At 39.9% G+C, this 20,094-nt stretch overlaps 1 protein-coding gene across 1 annotated transcript in view; it reads right to left on the bottom strand.

The window, feature by feature from the left end:
• LOC135468178 (ryanodine receptor 2-like) overlaps positions 1 to 20,094 on the bottom strand; it is a 171,824-nt gene that overhangs the window by 9,982 nt on the left and 141,748 nt on the right. The window contains exons 93-111 of the mRNA XM_064746268.1: positions 19,018 to 19,106; positions 18,571 to 18,699; positions 17,535 to 17,639; positions 17,058 to 17,139; positions 15,188 to 15,256; positions 14,918 to 14,985; positions 13,190 to 13,269; positions 12,035 to 12,196; positions 11,490 to 11,646; positions 9,429 to 9,527; positions 7,474 to 7,550; positions 6,621 to 6,821; positions 5,356 to 5,595; positions 4,456 to 4,591; positions 4,155 to 4,231; positions 3,712 to 3,738; positions 1,832 to 1,931; positions 1,064 to 1,150; positions 317 to 673 (exon numbers count right to left, since the gene is read on the bottom strand). Of these exons, the coding sequence (XP_064602338.1) occupies positions 317 to 673; positions 1,064 to 1,150; positions 1,832 to 1,931; positions 3,712 to 3,738; positions 4,155 to 4,231; positions 4,456 to 4,591; positions 5,356 to 5,595; positions 6,621 to 6,821; positions 7,474 to 7,550; positions 9,429 to 9,527; positions 11,490 to 11,646; positions 12,035 to 12,196; positions 13,190 to 13,269; positions 14,918 to 14,985; positions 15,188 to 15,256; positions 17,058 to 17,139; positions 17,535 to 17,639; positions 18,571 to 18,699; positions 19,018 to 19,106 (2,342 nt within the window). The remainder of the gene's footprint in view (positions 1 to 316; positions 674 to 1,063; positions 1,151 to 1,831; positions 1,932 to 3,711; positions 3,739 to 4,154; positions 4,232 to 4,455; positions 4,592 to 5,355; positions 5,596 to 6,620; positions 6,822 to 7,473; positions 7,551 to 9,428; positions 9,528 to 11,489; positions 11,647 to 12,034; positions 12,197 to 13,189; positions 13,270 to 14,917; positions 14,986 to 15,187; positions 15,257 to 17,057; positions 17,140 to 17,534; positions 17,640 to 18,570; positions 18,700 to 19,017; positions 19,107 to 20,094) is intronic.

The following is a 20,094-nucleotide window of genomic DNA, read 5'->3' as shown; positions in this document are numbered from 1 at the left end:
AACATCACAGAAGCTTACTCATAGACTGGCACTATAAAAAAGACCATGAAAGCTTACTGACAGACCGGGACTACAAAACACACCATGGATACTTACTAATAAGACCTGTATTTACAGTGCTTAGAGTGTATCTTTTCCTAACTTATAAAAAAATTGTGTTTTGTACCAGGTTGAACCAGCTGCCATTTTTGTCTCACTGCCTTCCCAGGTATAAATATCTGTTCTGTTTAAGTACAGGTTATGTGTCCATGAATACATGTAGCTTAGAACCATTTTCCCAAACAAATCCAATCTATGGTGAATGACATCCACTCACTTTTTTCTTAACAAATTTGTCCCAGTAAGATTGTGGGAAGGATACAGTGCTGATGACGAGCTTGTCCCAGTGACATTTGATGTCATCTTCACTCGGCTGTTCAGCAATCCACAGTCCCTCAAACTCCAGCATTCGGGCAATTTCCTTCTCACGCTTGAATATAACCAGTGGGACTTTGAGGCAATAGTAGGCCACAAGCATGGAGAGAGAGACAAGTGAGTGGACAAAGGCCAGCGTCCGCATGATGGGCTCCAAGTAACTCACATCCTCCTCTATCACCACAAACTCTTCCACGTCATCGTCAGAAGTGTCATTACCTGCCCCACCTTCTACACCCTCTCCAGTCACCTTGGATACCTGCAAACCACAGACCGGATGAATCACAAACATGAAAAAATTGACATTACATGAGAATGTCAACTTTTTTCTGGAATAATATTATTCCACCATAAAATGCACTCATGTCATGTGATATTTATACATATGGAGAAAAATATATATACTTTTTTTTGTCACCAAATTTCCTGTTTGTAATGTGACATGAACTCTCATAAAATATAACATGCACACCATATTAGTAAGACCCTTTGTACCTCCTAGAAGGGAAGAATAATATTGGCCAAGAAGCTAATGGAAAGATTTGGTACTGTACTGAGTGATCTAACCTTACGAGAAGTTTAAGAAGTTTAGCCTGATAATGATCAAGGTGGATATGAGAAGATCTGACATCATACTGGATAATCTTACCTTGTAGAACAGCAGGATGATATTGATCAGAAAGGATATGGCCAGTCCTAAGTATTTGAAGTTGTAGAAATTCCGAGCAAAAAGACTCTGTAAAACAGAATAATAACCCATGTTGATACTATGAAGTGAGATTTGCTCTGATCTGTAGGTGGCTGAAGTTTGGTCTTCCAGAGGAATTCACATTTTGGCCATGTTCACATTTGTACCCACCTCACATTTTGGGCACGTTCACATTTGTATCCACCTCACATTTTGGCCATGTTCACATTTGTATCCACCTCACATTTTGGCCATGTTCACATTTGTATCCATCTCACATTTTGGCCATGTTCACATTTATATCCATCTCACATTTTGGCCATGTTCACATTTGTACCCACCTTACATTTTGGCCATGTTCACATTTGTACCCACCTCACATTTTGGCCATGTTCACATTTGTATCTGCCTTATTAAGTTTTTGTCTGAATGGGAAATATTAACCACATTCTGCATTCAAAACCTTTATTACAATTTACACAGTTACAGGTAGAAATGCATTGTCTGTAAACGATGTAAAACATTGTGGAAATCAATTCTCATTTCAGCCATGTTAGTGATGAAGAAGTGAAATGTTGAAAAAAACACATTTTTTCTAGAGAAAAAAATTAAAAAAAGAAGTAATTAAGTGTGAAAGTCAGGCTGTAAGCTGAAGTATGATAGAAAGTGACAGGCGTGCCCTGACGACTTTTACATGTCCACAGAGAGAGCTGTGAGAAGACAGCTCACCAAGATGTATTTGCCGTAGTCAAAGCTTCTCGGTTCGACCAGCACATCTTCTTCTTGAGCTGATGTTGAACTTGATGGGTCAGAGCCGGGTACAAACGCCCTGTCAACAGACAAGCATAACACATGTCTCATATGAACCCTACTGCACGGCACAGTGTATAAAATTGGCACAGGGAATCACAAACTTATACATACACACATGTATCAGTACATCTGACATGCTATAGGATAAAATGTCATTACACAACAATGTAAAGCATTATCTATTAACTGCTCAGGTAATGTGTACTGTGTTGCCTCATGAAATGTCATGATCATTAGGATGTTCTAGTGCTCATTAAACTGTTACTGTTAATCAGTGTTCACTCGGCACGATTTGTTGTACCTCCCATGTGACATAAAAGATGAAAATGAGCAGTCAGCTTCCACAAACATGCTTGAATTTTACCATGCAAGGACATACAACAAACCATACCCCTGAACATAGCTCAAGCCATTATTGTTTAAATCAATATTATGTAAACAATACACAGTTTATTATATAATACGTATTCAGTGAAACTCAAGCTGTTAAAATCACAGCCTATTTCCAGCGAATACAGAAATGATACAAAATGATACAAAACACACAAACACGAATACCCATAACCTTTCCTTGCAGGAAGCTCTTACTTTATAAGGAAATACCCAAAATGAGTAAGACTGACAAAAACTGACGAGTAAAGACGAGACTAAGATGTTACTCAGCTGTTATAAAAAGTCTATCATAACAGTTAATACCACTACAATACCACAGAACCTACATGTAGAGGCATTGCTGAGTATAATCCAATATTAACTCTGTCATCTGTCAGGGCTAATCGCCTACATTAACATCTCTCAGCTACATCTGTGAGCGTTATTCAGCTACATCTGTCAGAGTTACTCAGCTACATCTGTCAGAGTTACTCAGCTACATCTGTCAGCGTTACTCCGCTACATCTGTGATCATTACTCAGCTAAATCTGTCACTCACCTACATCTGTCAGCATTATTCAGCTACATGTGATCATTACTCAGCTAAATCTGTCACAGCTACTCACCTACATCTGTGAGCATTACTCAGCTACATCTGTGAGCATTACTCAGCTACACCTGTCAGTTACTCAGCTACATCTGTGATCATTACTCAGCTAAATCTGTCACAGCTACTCAAGTACATCTGTGAGTATTACTCAGCTAAATCTGTCACAGCTACTCAGCTACATCTGTCAGAATTACTCAACTACATCTGTCAGCGTTACTCAGCTACATCTGTCAGCATTACTTCACTACATCTGTGAGTGTTACTCAGTTACATCTGTCAGAATTACTCAACTACATCTGTCAGCGTTACTCCGCTACACCTGTGAGTGTTACTCAGCTACATCTGTGAGCATTACTCAGCTACATATGACAGTGTTACTCAGCTACATCTATCAGCATTACATCCACCAAACACTCAGTTACAATAAGACACAAACCCAAAAAGCCATTTTTTTCTGACATGTTTGACCAGACCATGCCAAAATTATACAAAACATAGTAACTATCCCATGAGGTGATGACACCTGTGAATAAGGGGACATAACCCCGCAATGATGTGATAACCAGTAATTAGATATTACCAATAATAATGTTACTGTGCAAAAAGCAGGCACTGGCTGAACAGAATTTGGTGACCCTCAGTGTTATAGGAAAAATAGGTTTTAACATGTCTGAACAGCAGCATTAGTGACAAACACAATCAGTGTACATGTGATGGTTAGTACGTTGACAGCACATCTGGGATACCCAATCCACACATAAACCCCAGTGCCCGGACAGACACAAAAACTCAGCACCAGAATATGTGACATTACCATTCTCCAATGAAACCAACTGGAACACTTGTCATAAGGAGAAAATAAAACAATATACATCAGGCAGGCAAACTGATAATCCAGATTAAGATCAGTTTCACATCTTATGAAAAGTCATTTCATAAGATGTGCCAGAAAACATAGAAACAAAATATCTTTCTGTCTTTTCAAAAAGAAAGAAAACAATACAGTGAGGACATGCACATGCCTTTCCATGCTATAGATGTACCTTAACAAAAAAGACAGATACTGAATATGTAGTGAAGTAAACAATTTTTGAAACAAGTCTTATTTCTAGCTCGGTATCAAGAGGTTGGCAAATTATTCAGAAGCTACAAGACCATTCTCAACTAAAGAATAAACTTAAAAGTAAAACTGCATGCTTTGACAGGTTATTAACATTTTTGAGCAACACTTCTGATTGCAAAACTAGCAGCACTTACTCAGAATAAGGCTTCCTTGGAGGTGGTCTACTGGTCTCTGGGGTTTCCTCTTCCCTTAGCAGGGGCTCCTCCTCATCCTGTCAAATTTCCAATGACTTACTTAAGCTCACGTCCAGCTTACATTACATATTTCTTCTTTAATAAAAAGCTGAACCAGCAATTTACCCCAGTTGATTTACTTCCAACAAATGCATTTGATATACTATTTCAATTATAAGACAGAGCTCAAGCTCGTGGGAAAACAAATTAGTGGAAAATATGACTTATACCAATATGCATGTGTAATGTCACTTCCTCTCACCGAAGTTGCCTCCCCTGATTGTGAGGACCACTGAGTTTGTTTCACAGATGGAGCCTTAGCTGAGGCAGGTTTAGCATCCTTGCTTGCAGTGGTGGGTTGTAATCCTGAGCCCATGTCTCCTGGGGGTGGGGCGGACCTGAATGGGCAGAGAGCAGATCGTAATCAGTAAGACTATGCAGTTTCCCCTTGAGAAAACGTGCGTCACATGCAGTATACTCCTTATCATGCATTATCCGCTAAATTATCCACTGATTACTTAACTCACATACTGCAAACAAATTTCAATCAAAAATTTCCTTGATCACTCTTTAACAAACTAGACAAAAATGGGTGAGATCAACGCTGAATGACGTGTTTAGTCTTCCAGTTTTGGATGTCCAGAAACCATTCATGCCATATTAGTTCACTGCTTGTAATAATCTATTGTAAACTTTACTTCACACATACAAATCCATACACTTACCACTTTACACATACAAATTCACATACAAATCCATACACTTTACACATAACAAATTCACATTTTACACTTCACAAATACACTCCATACTTCACACTTTACACTTCACACATACAATCCATACTTCACACTTCACACATACAAATTCAAACTTTACATTTCACACATACAAATCCATATCTCACACTTCACAAATCCCTACTTTAAAACTTTACCCCTATAAATTCACTTTATACATACAAATCTCTCCTTCTTACTTTTCACATACAAATCCATATTTTTATTTTGTAACAGTCATCAGAGAGCCAGAATAAATGTGAGAATGATCCATCTTAGATACAAGATAAATTTAGTAAATTGATGTACAGCTTTATCCCAAGCTCCATTAATTCGTATTTTAACATAAGAGATAAGGAGGAGGAACTGAACCATCAACTTACTCATCAGACTGAGTTGTCTCCTCTTTGTTAGTAATGATAATGCCGAATGCACTGGAGGGTTGCACATGTATCTCCGGCTCATAGAAGGGCAGGCCCCCACCGTACCCCCCACCTGGGTGGCCCGTGTTGTGCAGCACCATTGGCCCAGCTGTCAGGGCAGGGGGACCCTTCTTATCCTGGACTGGGTCATCTGATGGCTTCTCCCCCATCATCATGTTAGCCAGAAACTTACACAGTGTCCTGAAAACACATCAAACAGGGTATAAGGGGTTAACTGTATTAAGATGAGATAAGCAAAATGCATAAACAGCTTCAAACTGACAAAACCTGAAGAACACACTCTTACACCAGATAAGAATATATTCTCACAGAATATACTCATTTACTCGTAGTTTTTATCAAAAAACGTCATCAGCATGGGATGCATTCTTTACTGGTAACGGTACCCAGAAACAAACAACATTTGTTTAGAGTTGTAACATAAGCAGCCAACAATGAACACTCTAAACTCCTTACACCCAGCTATGGTCTGTTCACAGGTACAAAACTGGTCAGTCAGGAGGAAGATGAGATAACTGTAGTCTCTGACTTACCAGGCAACATGGAAGAGGAGATAACTGTAGTCTCTGACTTACCAGGCAACATGAAAGAGGAGATAACTGTAGTCTCTGACTTACCAGGCAACATGGAAGAGGAGATAGCTGTAGTCTCTGACTTACCAGGCAACATGGAAGAGGAGATAGCTGTAGTCTCTGACTTACCAGGCAACATGGAAGAGGAGATAACTGTAGTCTCTGACTTACCAGGCAACATGGAAGAGGAGATAACTGTAGTCTCTGACTTACCAGGCAACATGGAAGAGGAGATAACTATAGTCTCTGACTTACCAGGCAACATGGAAGATGAGATAACTGTAGTCTCTGACTTACCAGGCAACATGGAAGAGGAGATAGCTGTAGTCTCTGACTTACCAGGCAACATGGAAGAGGAGATAGCTGTAGTCTCTGACTTACTAGGTAACATGGAAGAGGAGATAACTGTAGTCTCTGACTTACCAGGCAACATGGAAGAGGAGATAGCTGTAGTCTCTGACTTACCAGGCAACATGGAAGAGGAGATAACTATAGTCTCTGACTTACCAGGCAACATGGAAGATGAGATAACTGTGGTCTCTGACTTAACAGGCAACATGGAAGAGGAGATAACTATAGTCTCTGACTTACCAGGCAACATGGAAGAGGAGATAACTGTGGTCTCTGACTTACCAGGCAACATGGAAGAGGAAGGTAAGGAGCAGCAAAGTGAGACGAATGTTCATTTTGAGGAAGGCCACCAGCAGTTGGAAGTACGTCATGGACTTGAAGGTTTTGTAGCCTGTCTTTATGTTACTCCAGGTGAAGAGTGAGAGGATTGTACCGAGTCCATCACGGATAAACCGGAACATCATCCTGACAGGCTCCAGGACACTACAACAACAAAAAACAGGAACGGTAACCATATCAACATGGGAATACCCACCCAAAGTACATGAAGGGTAACCATAGCAACATGGGAATACCCACCCAAAGTACATGAAGGGTAACCATAGCAACATGGGAATACCCACCCAAAGGACATGAAGTGTAACCATAGCAACATGGGAATACCCACCCAAAGGACATGAAGGGTAACCATAGCAACATGGGAATACCCACCCAAAGGACATGAAGGGTAACCATAGCAACATGGGAATACCCACCCAAAGGACATGAAGGGTAACCATAACAACATGGGAATACCCATCCAAAGGACATGAAGGGTAACCATGGCAACATGGGAATACCCAATGAGTGTCTTAATATGAAAGTAACCATACTGATCACGAAACGAACCATTTTGTCTCTCCGTGACTGGAATCATTTATTCTCTAGAACCAAAGGAAGAAAACAACTATGACTTAAAAGCTTTTGTTTATCATTGCACCATAGCTTCTACTTTGGCCGCTGGGTGAGTTTTACTGTGCTAAATTTAGAAACAGATTTACTGACACATTACTTTTCATACATTTTCCTGATTTTGGGCTCTATGGCAAACAAAGCGGTCACAGAAGATGAAAATGATATATGACCAGAGACTTACCCAACATCTTCACCCTGGCCGGCCTTCAGAGCTGCTAGCCTCTGTTCCTCAGCACTGATGCTTGTGGCATGCTGCATCTACAATGACATATATACACTTCCAGGCTAGCTTCAGCCACGCTGTTCACAAACCTTACTTTGTAAGTACAGCACAGTTCAGGCTAAAAGTCGGTTGTTTACCACTTGTATCGCGCTCCGAGATACTTCAACCTGCTGAGGCACGCAGGATTATCGTCGGAAGGTCTACAGACATACGTTTGTTTGCTGGAGAAGGTAGAGCCTGTGTTTCAACTATTTGAACACATACTAGCCTTGAAAAGCCGAAAGTTTATCTTGCAATATGTAACCTACTTCTTTCGGTTGACAGACATGTAAGGATAATTCAGTGTTTTCAACAAGTAACCTGAAATAGCTGCTGTATTTTTTATTAATCTGACTGGCGTGTTAACAAAGTTTCCAAGATTAGCCCACATCATTAATTGTCCATACAGACATGCTCAGTTGCTGACCAAACTGCTTCCCGGGGAGCTGTTCAGAAGTGGGATTTGCACAGAATGAGTGCATTCAACCCAAGCAACCAGTTTTGAAAGATTAATTGATTCTTTTGTTCACAATTTTCAAAACCATACAGCGTGTGTCAGTTAATACAGTTTGACCCTTGTGAGTATTATTTACTTACTCCAATACAACATGCCTATTGCTCTTCAGTTGGAGAGTGTCACAGTTGGACACTAAAACTGCATGAGTTCTTCTTCCAGGTCTCTACATGACACTTCCAAATATTTTAATTAAGCCTGGGGTTAAGACAGATGTATACCTTAATCCCAAATTAAGCCTACAAAAATCCGATTTGCTACTGCTGCTTGTTAAACACCCATGACATTAACGAGATGTAACAGAGAATTAGAAAAGAAAATATTTACGGTACACTGTACCTGGTAAGCCAAAATTGGAATAAAGTGCCCTGGTGCAAATGGGAAATTATAATTTCTGTTTAAGTGAGAAAAAACGTTCAAACAAATCATGTTTTTTCCTTCACGCACTTGTTATGTGGGTGCTGTTGCTACATGGTTTCGTATAAACTACAAATTCTCAGCAGTCACAGACAAAATTTAACTTGTCCTGTATCGTGTTTTCATTTTTTACCACTTCTGTATGTGAAATTCCTATTGAAATACACTGTTGTTGTTGTTGCATGGTGTGTCAGCGACAAGTGCCAATTTGGTGTTCTAAATCACTGAGTGGAAGATAATTTTTCGCGTCAAATACCTCCTACAATAAGGAAAAAATTCTCCGAAGTCGGAAGAAACAAAAGTTGTTTGTCCAGCTCTTAACTTGTTATGCGAGATGAAGAATGAGTTAGTTTTAGCAGTCGTGGTGCTCCATTACGAATCTTGCATGGTCTCACTACTTAAAAGAAAATTGTCACTTTGTTATCAAACACACACATCAAGATTTACTTCAGTTTTATGTATTGTGTTATTCTTTCAAAAATTTTCTAAATCATTCTAACAAAGAACTATTTTTTCCATTGTCAACTTCCCACAGCCAGCACATAAGCCTGCCAATGCTCAGCCATGTGTGTGATTAGTCACAGCGGACGGATCACTGACGCTGCAGGTGACTCTCTCTCTACAAGCCCTCTATAGGACCCCTAGGATCACTCTAATCTCCTGCCCGGTTTTGACTTTTAGTCTGAGCTGTATTGTAGGCCTACCATAATCATTACATCAGCAGAGAGAGCCACTCAAGAAACTACGAACTGAACCTCATGTTTGTCAGTGGTAAATATTTCACTAAGACGGTTGCATTTGTTTCAAAACTGAATCTCGTGACTGTCAATATTTAACATGTATGTGAATATATTCACATAAATGTCTATATGAACAAACAGGTAGACACAGAATGACCAGAGAGTTAGCTGTACCTTTTGCTAACCATGTCTGCCAGTCTCACCTCGAAAATGGTGTCCTCGCAGAAATTGACAAAGCTCTCCAGCTTCTCCTTGTCACCCCCTTCATTGACCACACTGTGGAGGAACGAGCGTTTAGATTCCTGGGGACAAAAACACGAAACAAGCCTGATGTGTTATCATTGTACAGGGTAGCTGTCTGGTTCCAACTGATGTGTTATCATTGTACAGGGTGGCTGTCTGGCTTCACCTGATGTGTTATCATTGTACATGGTAGCTGTCTGGCTTCACCTGATGTGTTATCATTGTACTGCGTAGCTGTCTGGTTTCACCTGATGTGTTATCATTGTACAGGGTGGCTGTCTGGCTTCACCTGATGTGTTATCATTGCACATGGTAGCTGTCTGGTTTCACCTGATGTGTTATCATTGTACATGGTAGCTGTCTGGATTCACCTGAAGTGGTATCATTATACAGGGTAGCTGTCTGGTTTCACCTGATGTGTTATCATTGTACAGGGTGGCTGTCTGGCTTCACCTGATGTGTTATCATTGTACTGCGTGGCTATCTGGCTTCACCTGATGTGTTATCATTGTACATGGTAGCTGTCTGGTTCCACCTGATGTGTTATCATTGTACATGGTAGCTGTTTGGTTCCACCTGATGTGTTATCATTGTACATGGTAGCTGTCTGGTTCCACCTGATGTGTTATCATTGTACATGGTAGCTGTCTGGTTCCACCTGATGTGTTATCATTGTACAGGGTGGCTGTCTGGTTCCACTTGATGTGTTATCATTGTACAGGGTATCTGCCTGGTTTCACCTGATGTGTTATCATTGTACTGCGTAGCTGTCTGGTTCCACCTGATGTGTCATCATTGTACAGGGTGGCTGTCTGGTTCCACTTGATGTGTTATCATTGTACATGGTAGCTGTCTGGTTTCACCTGATGTGTTATCACTGTACATGGTAGCTGTCTGGCTTCACTTGATGTGTTATCATTGTACATGGTAGCTGTCTGGCTTCACTTGATGTGTTATCATTGTACAGGGTAGCTATCTGGTTTCACCTGATGTGTTATCATTATACAGGGTATCTGTCTGGTTTCACCTGATGTGTTATCATTGCACTGGGTAGCTGTCTGGTTTGACCTGATGTGCTATCATTGTACGTTGTACAGGGTAGCTGTCTGGTTTGACCTGATGTGTTATCATTGTGCGGGGTAGCTATCTGGCTTCACCTGATGTGTTATCATTGCACATGGTAGCCTAGTTTCACCTGATGTGTTATCATTGTACATGGTAGCTGTCTGGATTCACCTGATGTGTTATCATTATACAGGGTATCTGTCTGGTTTCACCTGATGTGTTATCATTGTACTGGGTAGCTGTCTGGTTTCACCTGATGTGTTATCATTGTGCAGGGTAGCTGTCTGGTTTCACCTGATGTGTTATCATTGTACTGGGTAGCTGTCTGGTTTCACCTGATGTGTTATCATTGTGCGGGGTAGCTATCTGGCTTCACCTGATGTGTTATCATTATACAGGGTATCTGTCTGGTTTCACCTGATGTGTTATCATTGTACTGGGTAGCTGTCTGGTTTCACCTGATGTGTTATCATTGTGCAGGGTAGCTGTCTGGTTTCACCTGATGTGTTATCATTGTACTGGGTAGCTGTCTGGTTTCACCTGATGTGCTATCATTGCACGTTGTACGGGGTAGCTGTCTGGTTTCACCTGATATGTTATCATTGTGCGGGGTGGCTGTCTGGTTTCACCTGATGTGTTATCATTGTACGGGGTAGCTGTCTGGTTTCAGCCATTCAGCTTTTTCTACAGTTTTTTTTTTTCACATTTTACTGGTATTTAGCCATATGGCAAACAAATGGACAGTGAAGATGGTATTTACATGTACAATTGTACAGCTAAACAGCTATAAAATACTGGAAAGAGGCCAGAGAATTGTGAGCATATGCCAATATGGGCAGTATTTACACATATGAAGTCATCAGACGGAAGAAGAAGCCACAACACTGTTAGCTCCATATGACCAATATTTCCACACGTTCTGACACATGACAAACAAATGGCCACAGCCATACTACCTTGATCTGTGGCTTTTCCCATTGGTCAATATGAGACTGTTTGATCTCAAAGTACACGCGCTCAATCCTATTACTGCTTCCCAGGATCTCAATACGACCCAGGTACATGTTAAAGTAGTCCAGGACGGGTTTGGCTTTCTCCAGGATCTTATCCAATCTGAGGACAGAAAGATGGATTGTATTAGCACTTCTGTGACCTCCTAAAATAACAGATGACCCTGACTGCATTCTATGTCAAAATGCTTCCTGTTCTGCCTGGATATCACTGGATATTTAAATTATGATGCACCAAACTTTTTGTTTTGCCAGCAGAATGCATTTTTTTCCAGTGTCAGAAGAGGGTATCAAAATAAAAACAGAACTGAAAAATCAATCAATTTATTTGAAATGTTAGATTGTCCCAGCAACTTTTCGTGTTAAAGAAATATTTACGTGGTTGAAAAGCCTTGAAAAACAGGAATATTTTTATTGTCGGATTGCCTATAAAACACAAAATAAAATTGATGTGGGCTTATAGTGCACAAAAATTGGAGAAGTCATGTGACCTTGGGTCGTTGGTCATGTGCTCGGAGAGGTTGGTCAGCAGTACAGACATGGTGAAGCCGATATCCTTGGCTGGGTTGTGGAATCGGTCTGTAAACTCCTGGAAGTCCACTTTGCCGTCCTGGTTAGCATCCACACACATCATCACGTAATCTATCTCCTCACTGAGGATCATAACGCACGCAGAGATTAGCACATGGGTCAAAGGCTGACCATTATCACCAGACATTACCATACTTGTATAATGCACAGACTCTAACCAACATACACTGACAGGTGAACATGTCCCAATCTAGTATAAGAGAGCAAAGAAAACTGCACATACAACAGAAGATGAGCGTACAGATAAATACCAGTCTAACTGGGAGATTCACAGGAAATTTTACAAACTTAGAAACATCCCGTCACATACAATATTCAATTGACTTTATCCTACTGCTCCTATTAATAAACAACAGACACTAAACTGGGCTACTCTGGAGGTACCAGGTATAACAATATCATTTCACCCCAAAGCGCATAGTTATGTGCATTGTGAATAAAAACAGAGATTAGATTATAAAAATCAGGGTTAAATGAAATGAAAAAGCAGGAGTTGGAGGTGGGCGGAGGGCTGGGGGCAAAGGGTGCAGTAATCAACACAGTGGTGTGAACTCAGGCCAGCTTTGAACTGTAACACAGGGGGTTTCACACACAGGTTTTTAAACAGAGAAACAAAGCTTTTACATTCATTCAAAAAAAAATAGCAGCCTTAACTTTTGTAGTTTATATTGTCAATAAACAGTCAAAAAATGTCAACAGGCAGGCATGTTTTCTGTATTAGCTTCAACAACATTTTACAATCAAACCACACTTAACATTGAGGTCATTGCAAATCACTTCCACAAATTATTTCATATTAAATAAAAATTCCATCACACAATCAGTCTTATATCAGGAAATTCAAATCAAGGCAGACTGATCCAATATTAGACTTCTCAAAAGAAACACAGTAAAAAGTATTAATGATGAACTCACACCAACTGGTAAATAGTAGCGGTGAATTTGATTGGATGGATGCGATCATGTGAGCAGAGGGGTCAGGGGTCAATGTGTTCATGTGACCTCAAGTCACATATATGGGGGGCAAATATTGTCCGTGCTGCAAGCGGACTTACTCCGAATAAACTTTTTGAGCTTCCATGGCCCTGCGGAATTCTTTGCACGAAATCCACCCATCTTTATTAGTATCAAACTCCTAGAAGTGTAAAGATGTAAATAAAAGTCATGTTGTTCAACACGAGGGGTTCCCCCTGGGGCATAGGGGTTCCCACTGGGGCATAGGTAAACACAAAGTTAATACTAACCGTGCAAACATTTTTAACCCTTCCATGGCCTTTCTAAACTCTCTGGCTGAAATATAGCCATCTTTGTTGGTGTCAAATTCCTAAAATCAGCAAGACATGACTAAAATATCAACACATCACCACAAACAGATCAATTTCCTCTAAGTTATCACTGACATTTCATATAATAATTCACAATTTTGACAGACAGTTACATAGCATATCTCACTTAAGTTGCCAATGATGCATTTAAATTAACTGGAAAAAAAAACAAAATAATAATTAAGCCTATTTTTGACATTGTATTTATGGTAAAACTAAATTCAACATTGTTTTTTTAAAATGGAAGAAAATGTGTTCATATCAGTCTCTTTCTACATGTCCCAAGTGAGTATGCCTGGAAATAAGACCACATTCATTAAATACAGGAAAATGTAGGTGTAAATTCCATTTACTGTATTTAATGGTCGAGAATTTCTCGCCATGAAGTTTAACCGATTAAAGCTGCTGTGCAGTAATCCCCAGTGACAGTCTGGTGGCCAGTCCTGGCCACATGAGGTAAACTCCCCAGGCATGGGCTGAGAGAAGGGTGTTAATCCCCAGTGACAGTCTGGAGGCCAGTCCTGGCCACATGAGGTAAACTCCCCAGGCATGGACTGAGAGAAGGGTGTTAATCCCCAGTGACAGTCTGCCGGCCAGTCCTGGCCACACGAGGTAAACTCCCCAGGCATGGACTGAGAGAAGGGTGTTAATCCCCAGTGACAGTCTGGTGGCCAGTCCTGGCCACATGAGGTAAACTCCCCAGGCATGGGCTGAGAGAAGGGTGTTAATCCCCAGTGACAGTCTGCCGGCCAGTCCTGGCCACATGAGGTAAACTCCCCAGGCATGGACTGAGAGAAGGGCGTTAATCCCCAGTGACAGTCTGGCGGCCAGTCCTCGCCACATGAGGTAAACTCCCCAGGCATGGGATGAGAGAAGGGTGTTAATCCCCAGTGACAGTCTGGTGGCTAGTCCTGGCCATACGAGGTAAACTCCCCAGGCATGGGCTGAGAGCAGGGTGTCCACACTTGTCCATCTAGATCATCATTAAAATGTTATTTGTTGTGTATTTTTTTTTTGATCCGTGAAATAACTTACGTTAAATAATGTAAAATTTCTCCTGTCTGGGAGCAACACTGTATATGGACATAATCGAATGATTAGATGATTATTGGTTTTGTCACATGTATGCACAATTCCGTCAACACACTCCTCTCCTCAGAGTCCCGCTGTACCCCCTCCCCCAACCTCCACCCTACCCCAGCTGTGTCCAATTAACAAGAATCGCAACCAGACACAGGGAATCATGAGATGCACTTTGCAGAATAATCGGCTAAACTATACACGGAATACGGTAAATGAAGTTGAAAATGTTAACAAATTTACAGTACAACAAAATTAAAGGGAAATGTGATGCCTATTAATGAAATGGTCAAACCCTCATAAATATGTGAAAGATTGTATTCTTGAATTAAATTAAACTTCATCAACCAAGACTTTCACTCAAAAGGGTAGTGTTACCAGGAAAGCTTCAGAAGTGGTCAGGTCTTTCATCTTCAAGAAAATGTCGAAGAATTTCAGAATCATCTGAAAGCAAATAAGCAGTAAGAATATGTACATAAAGTAGCTAGAAATTATAACAATGGGACAGAGGCTTTTCATTCAGATTTTACATAGCCCCATTTCAACCACAAAAATAATATTCCTCTTGAATACATTACTGACTATCTAGCATTTCATAAAAAGCACACAAAATATTAAGGAAGACCAATATTTCAACTGTTCTTTACTCCACATTGGCCGATGACTCGACCAAAGTATCCACCATCTGCTTTCCGATTGGCCCATTCATCACATTGCCTAAGGAAGAGTAAAACACCACACAATGTTAGTGATGTACAGAGTGAACAGTTATTTAATGTACATCTAATATCAGTACAGAGACATCACCACCACCACTCCAGTGTACAAGTGTACCACAATCTTCTACATGTAAATGGAATTCTTAGTAAAAAAACACAAAGTTATTTACCTTCCAACATGGACAGTTAAGTAACCCACAGTTATTTACCTTCTAACATGGACAGCTAAATTAACACACAGTTATTTACCTTCCAACGTGGACAGCCAAGACACAGAAAGCTATTTACCTTCCAACATGGACAGCTAAGTAACACACAGTTATTTACCTTCCAACATGGACAGCCAAGACACACACAGTTATTTACCTTACAACAAGAACAGCCAAGAAACACACAGTTATTTACCTTCTAACATGACATCCAAGAAACACACAAGTTATTTACCTTCCAATATGGACAACCAAGACACACACAGTTATTTACCTTCCAACATGGACAGCCAAGAAACACAAAGCTATTTACCTCCAACATGGACAACCAAGACACACACAGTTATTTACCTTCCAACATGGACAGCAAGAAACACTAAGCTATTTACCTTCCAACAAGAACAGCCAAGACACACAGTTATTTACCTTCCAACATGGACAGCCAAGACACACAGTTATTTACCTTTCAACATGAACAGCCAAGAAACACAAAGTTATTTACCTTCCAATATGGACAGCCAAGACACACACAGTTATTTACCTTCCAACATGGACAGCCAAGAAACACAAAGCTATTTACCTTCCAACATGGACAGCCAAGACACACACAGTTATTTACCTTCTAACATGGACAGCCAAGAAACACACAGTTATTTACATTCTAACATGGACAGCCCAAGAAACACACATGTTATTTACCTTCCAACATGGACAGCCAAGAAACACACAGTTATTTACCTTCTAACATGGACAGCCAAGACACACAAAGCTATTTACCTTCCAACAAGAACAGCCAAGACACACAGTTATTTACCTTCCAACATGGACAACCAAGACACACACAGTTATTTACCTTCCAACATGGACAGCCAAGAAACACACAGTTATTTACCTTCCAACAAGAACAGCCAAGACACACAAAGTTATTTACCTTACAACATGAACAGCCAAGACACACACAGTTATTTACCTTCCAACATGGACAGCCAAGATACACACAGTTATTTACCTTCCAACATGGACAGCCAAGAAACACACAGTTATTTACCTTCCAACATGGACAGCCAAGAAACACAAAGCTATTTACCTTCCAACATGGACAGCCAAGACACACAGTTATTTACCTTTCAACATGAACAGCCAAGAAACACAAAGTTATTTACCTTCCAACATGGACAGCCAAGAAACACAAAGCTATTTACCTTCCAACAAGAACAGCCAAGACACACAGTTATTTACCTTCCAACATGAACAGCCAAGACACACACAGTTATTTACCTTCCAACGTGGACAGCCAAGACACACACAGTTATTTACCTTCCAACATGGACAGCCAAGAAACACACAGTTATTTACCTTCCAACATGGACAGCAAAGACACACACAGTTATTTACCTTCCAACATGGACAGCCAAGAAACACACAGTTATTTACCTTCCAACATGGACAGCAAAGACACACACAGTTATTTACCTTCCAACATGGACAGCCAAGAAACACACAGTTATTTACCTTCCAACATGGACAGCAAAGACACACACAGTTATTTACCTTCCAACATGGACAGCCAAGAAACACACAGTTACTTACCTTCCAACATGGACAGCAACATGATCATCATTTCCTTCTGCAGTTTCATGAATTCTCGGAGGAGTTCCAGTTGATCAGCATCCTGTTAACATTTAGTACAGAGATTATAGTTTTGGTCCAAACGTTTATATATCCAAGTCAACATTCAATGCAAAATAATGCCTGATCAACATTCAGCAGTGTACAAATTTACTCACATTGTCTATATTTTGTACAAAATTACACATCAACTTTGAGTGCAAAATTACACATTCTGTCAACATTTACTATAATGTTAAGCATTACATTCAGTTTCAATGTACTAAGCAATCATCACATATACACGATTCATTACAAAATTACCATAAAAAATTGCTTTAAATAATACATTCATTAATAATAATAATAATGATAATAAGGTGTTAGGTGTCGAACTTGGTCACTGTGTATTAAGGTGGGTGAATGAATGTCACCTGAAAAATTTGACCTACATCTCACCTTTGATAATTTATTCTGCATGTGGGCAAAGATGTAGAGGAATCCTCCAACAGCATCCCAAAGCCTACTGTGTGCCAGGGCCAGCTGGTTGAGGGAGCACGGACCCTGAAGAAACAAAGACTCCAGGTCAAAGGTCAAAGGTCAAATGTACTTGGATCATTACACAAGATACGGGCTTACTTCAGAACCTGATACTTATGGACACCTACCAGGGCAAAAGTGTCCAATGACAGTGTATATTTACCTGTATGTACTCCGTGAGGATGTGTATATTTACCTGTATGTACTCAGCAAGGGTGTGTATAATTACCTGTATGTACTCAGCAAGGGTGTGTATATTTACCTGTATGTACTCAGTAAGGGTGTGTATATTTACCTGTATGTACTCAGTAAGGGTGTGTATATTTACCTGTATGTACTCAGTAAGGGTGTGTATATTTACCTGTATGTACTCAGCAAGGGTGTGTATATTTACCTGTATGTACTCAGTAAGGGTGTGTATATTTACCTGTATGTACTCAGTAAGGGTGTATATAATTACCTGTATGTACTCAGTAAGGGTGTGTATATTTACCTGTATGTACTCAGTAAGGGTGTGTATATTTACCTGTATGTACTCAGTAAGGGTGTGTATATTTACCTGTATGTACTCCGTGAGGGTGTGTATATTTAACTGTATGTACTCCTTAAGGGTGTGTGTATTTACCTGTATGTACTCAGTAAGGGTGTGTATATTTACCTGTATGTACTCAGTAAGGGTGTGTATATTTACCTGTATGTACTCAGTAAGGGTGTGTATATTTACCTGTATGTACTCAGTAAGGGTGTGTATATTTACCTGTATGTACTCAGCAAGGGTGTGTATATTTACCTGTATGTACTCAGTAAGGGTGTGTATATTTACCTGTATGTACTCAGTAAGGGTGTATATAATTACCTGTATGTACTCAGTAAGGGTGTGTATATTTACCTGTATGTACTCAGTAAGGGTGTGTATATTTACCTGTATGTACTCAGTAAGGGTGTGTATATTTACCTGTATGTACTCAGTAAGGGTCCTGAACACCTGAGTGGCCACTTTGATTGCTCGACAGAAATTATCTTTACCCGCAGAATCGATGATATCTTTACCAGAATAATGCCAGTAGAAGTCCATGATAGACTCCTGTAATGAAAATCCATGTTCAGAATCACACAAAATTATTATACCAGAAGAGCACTGACAATAGTTGCAATACTTAGGTGACATCAACATTCTCTCAACAGTAACAAACATATACATAAAAATCAACAAAAGGGATCATCTCTAACAAAATAATGTACCACGTTTCAGCTAAGTGAAAGTTTGTACAAAATAAAAATCTGACCACGAGGTATGATATGCTAGGCGGCTGTAGTGTGGAGTCATTGATGTCACCACCTTTGACTCACCCATCAAGTCACTCTGAGAAAACAAACAGTTCTACTCCCACCGGTCACTGACCTGTAATCTGAGCAGGTAATCCACTGTACAGATAATAATGTTGACCGTCGTCGTGTTACCTGCCTGGGTCCTCAGGTAATTCTGGAACTCTGTGATCAAAGATTACAGCATCTTCTTTACATGTACAACACACACGTGGACCAATAAACACACAATAAGCGCACAGTAATATACAACAATACCAGATGCCACAACAGTTAAGGTGATATCCACCAGTAATAATGAGCTTAAAGATAGATAAAAAACAGAAAAGGCTATGAGAACTAAGACTACAGGTAAAAACACTGACATTGTCATCCTTCCTTTTGCATTAGCTTTACAGCTTTGCCAGTCTCTCACAACACTTACCAAAAAAGTTACGGCCGAACTGACTACGCTCTTACCAAACCTGTGGCCCTATAAGCCCCATTCAAAACGACTACACTCTTACCAAACCTGTGGCCCTATAAGCCCCATTCAAACTGACTACACTCTTACCAAAAAAAAAAAAAAAAACGAATAAAAAATTCTTTTAGGAAAGGTGTTTTTAGTTTAACTGCAGTAGTAGATTTTAAATTAACAGCAGGGTTTAATTCAATTGAGAATAAAGCTGACAAATATGCTGGGAAACACTCATTAAGGGATTTGTATAAACTGATAACCTTGCAGTAGTCTACAAGTTGATAAATAGTAAGCCATTGTAACCGAACAGAAAAGAACTGTTGTTGGGGTCTGTCTGTCCACATTCAGCATAAGACGGACAGCAGTTTTCTGCAGTTTGAAAACTTGATGTAAAAGGTCTTTAGAGCAGTTCCCCTAAATACTTAAGCAATAATAAATGTGAGGTAGTATAAAGCTGTTACAAAACAGCAGTCGAATGTTTTCTGGGAAAAGTGTTCTGTTTTTCCTCCTGACAGGAAGCAATTTTGAAACTGTTGAGCATACATGATTAACATGAAAATTAAACTCGAGGCTGTCATCAAGATGGAAACCAAGCAGCTTTTGGTTATACACTCTTTCAATTGGTACCTTATTAATGCTTATTGATGGTGTATAGTCAATTGTACTATTCTTTATTTTTCTGGCAGAACCTATCAA

The sequence above is a fragment of the Liolophura sinensis genome, chromosome 6 (genome assembly GCF_032854445.1).
Source record: "Liolophura sinensis isolate JHLJ2023 chromosome 6, CUHK_Ljap_v2, whole genome shotgun sequence".
In the NCBI taxonomy this organism is placed as follows: domain Eukaryota; kingdom Metazoa; phylum Mollusca; class Polyplacophora; order Chitonida; family Chitonidae; genus Liolophura; species Liolophura sinensis.
This window is presented reverse-complemented; position numbering and strand designations above follow the sequence as displayed.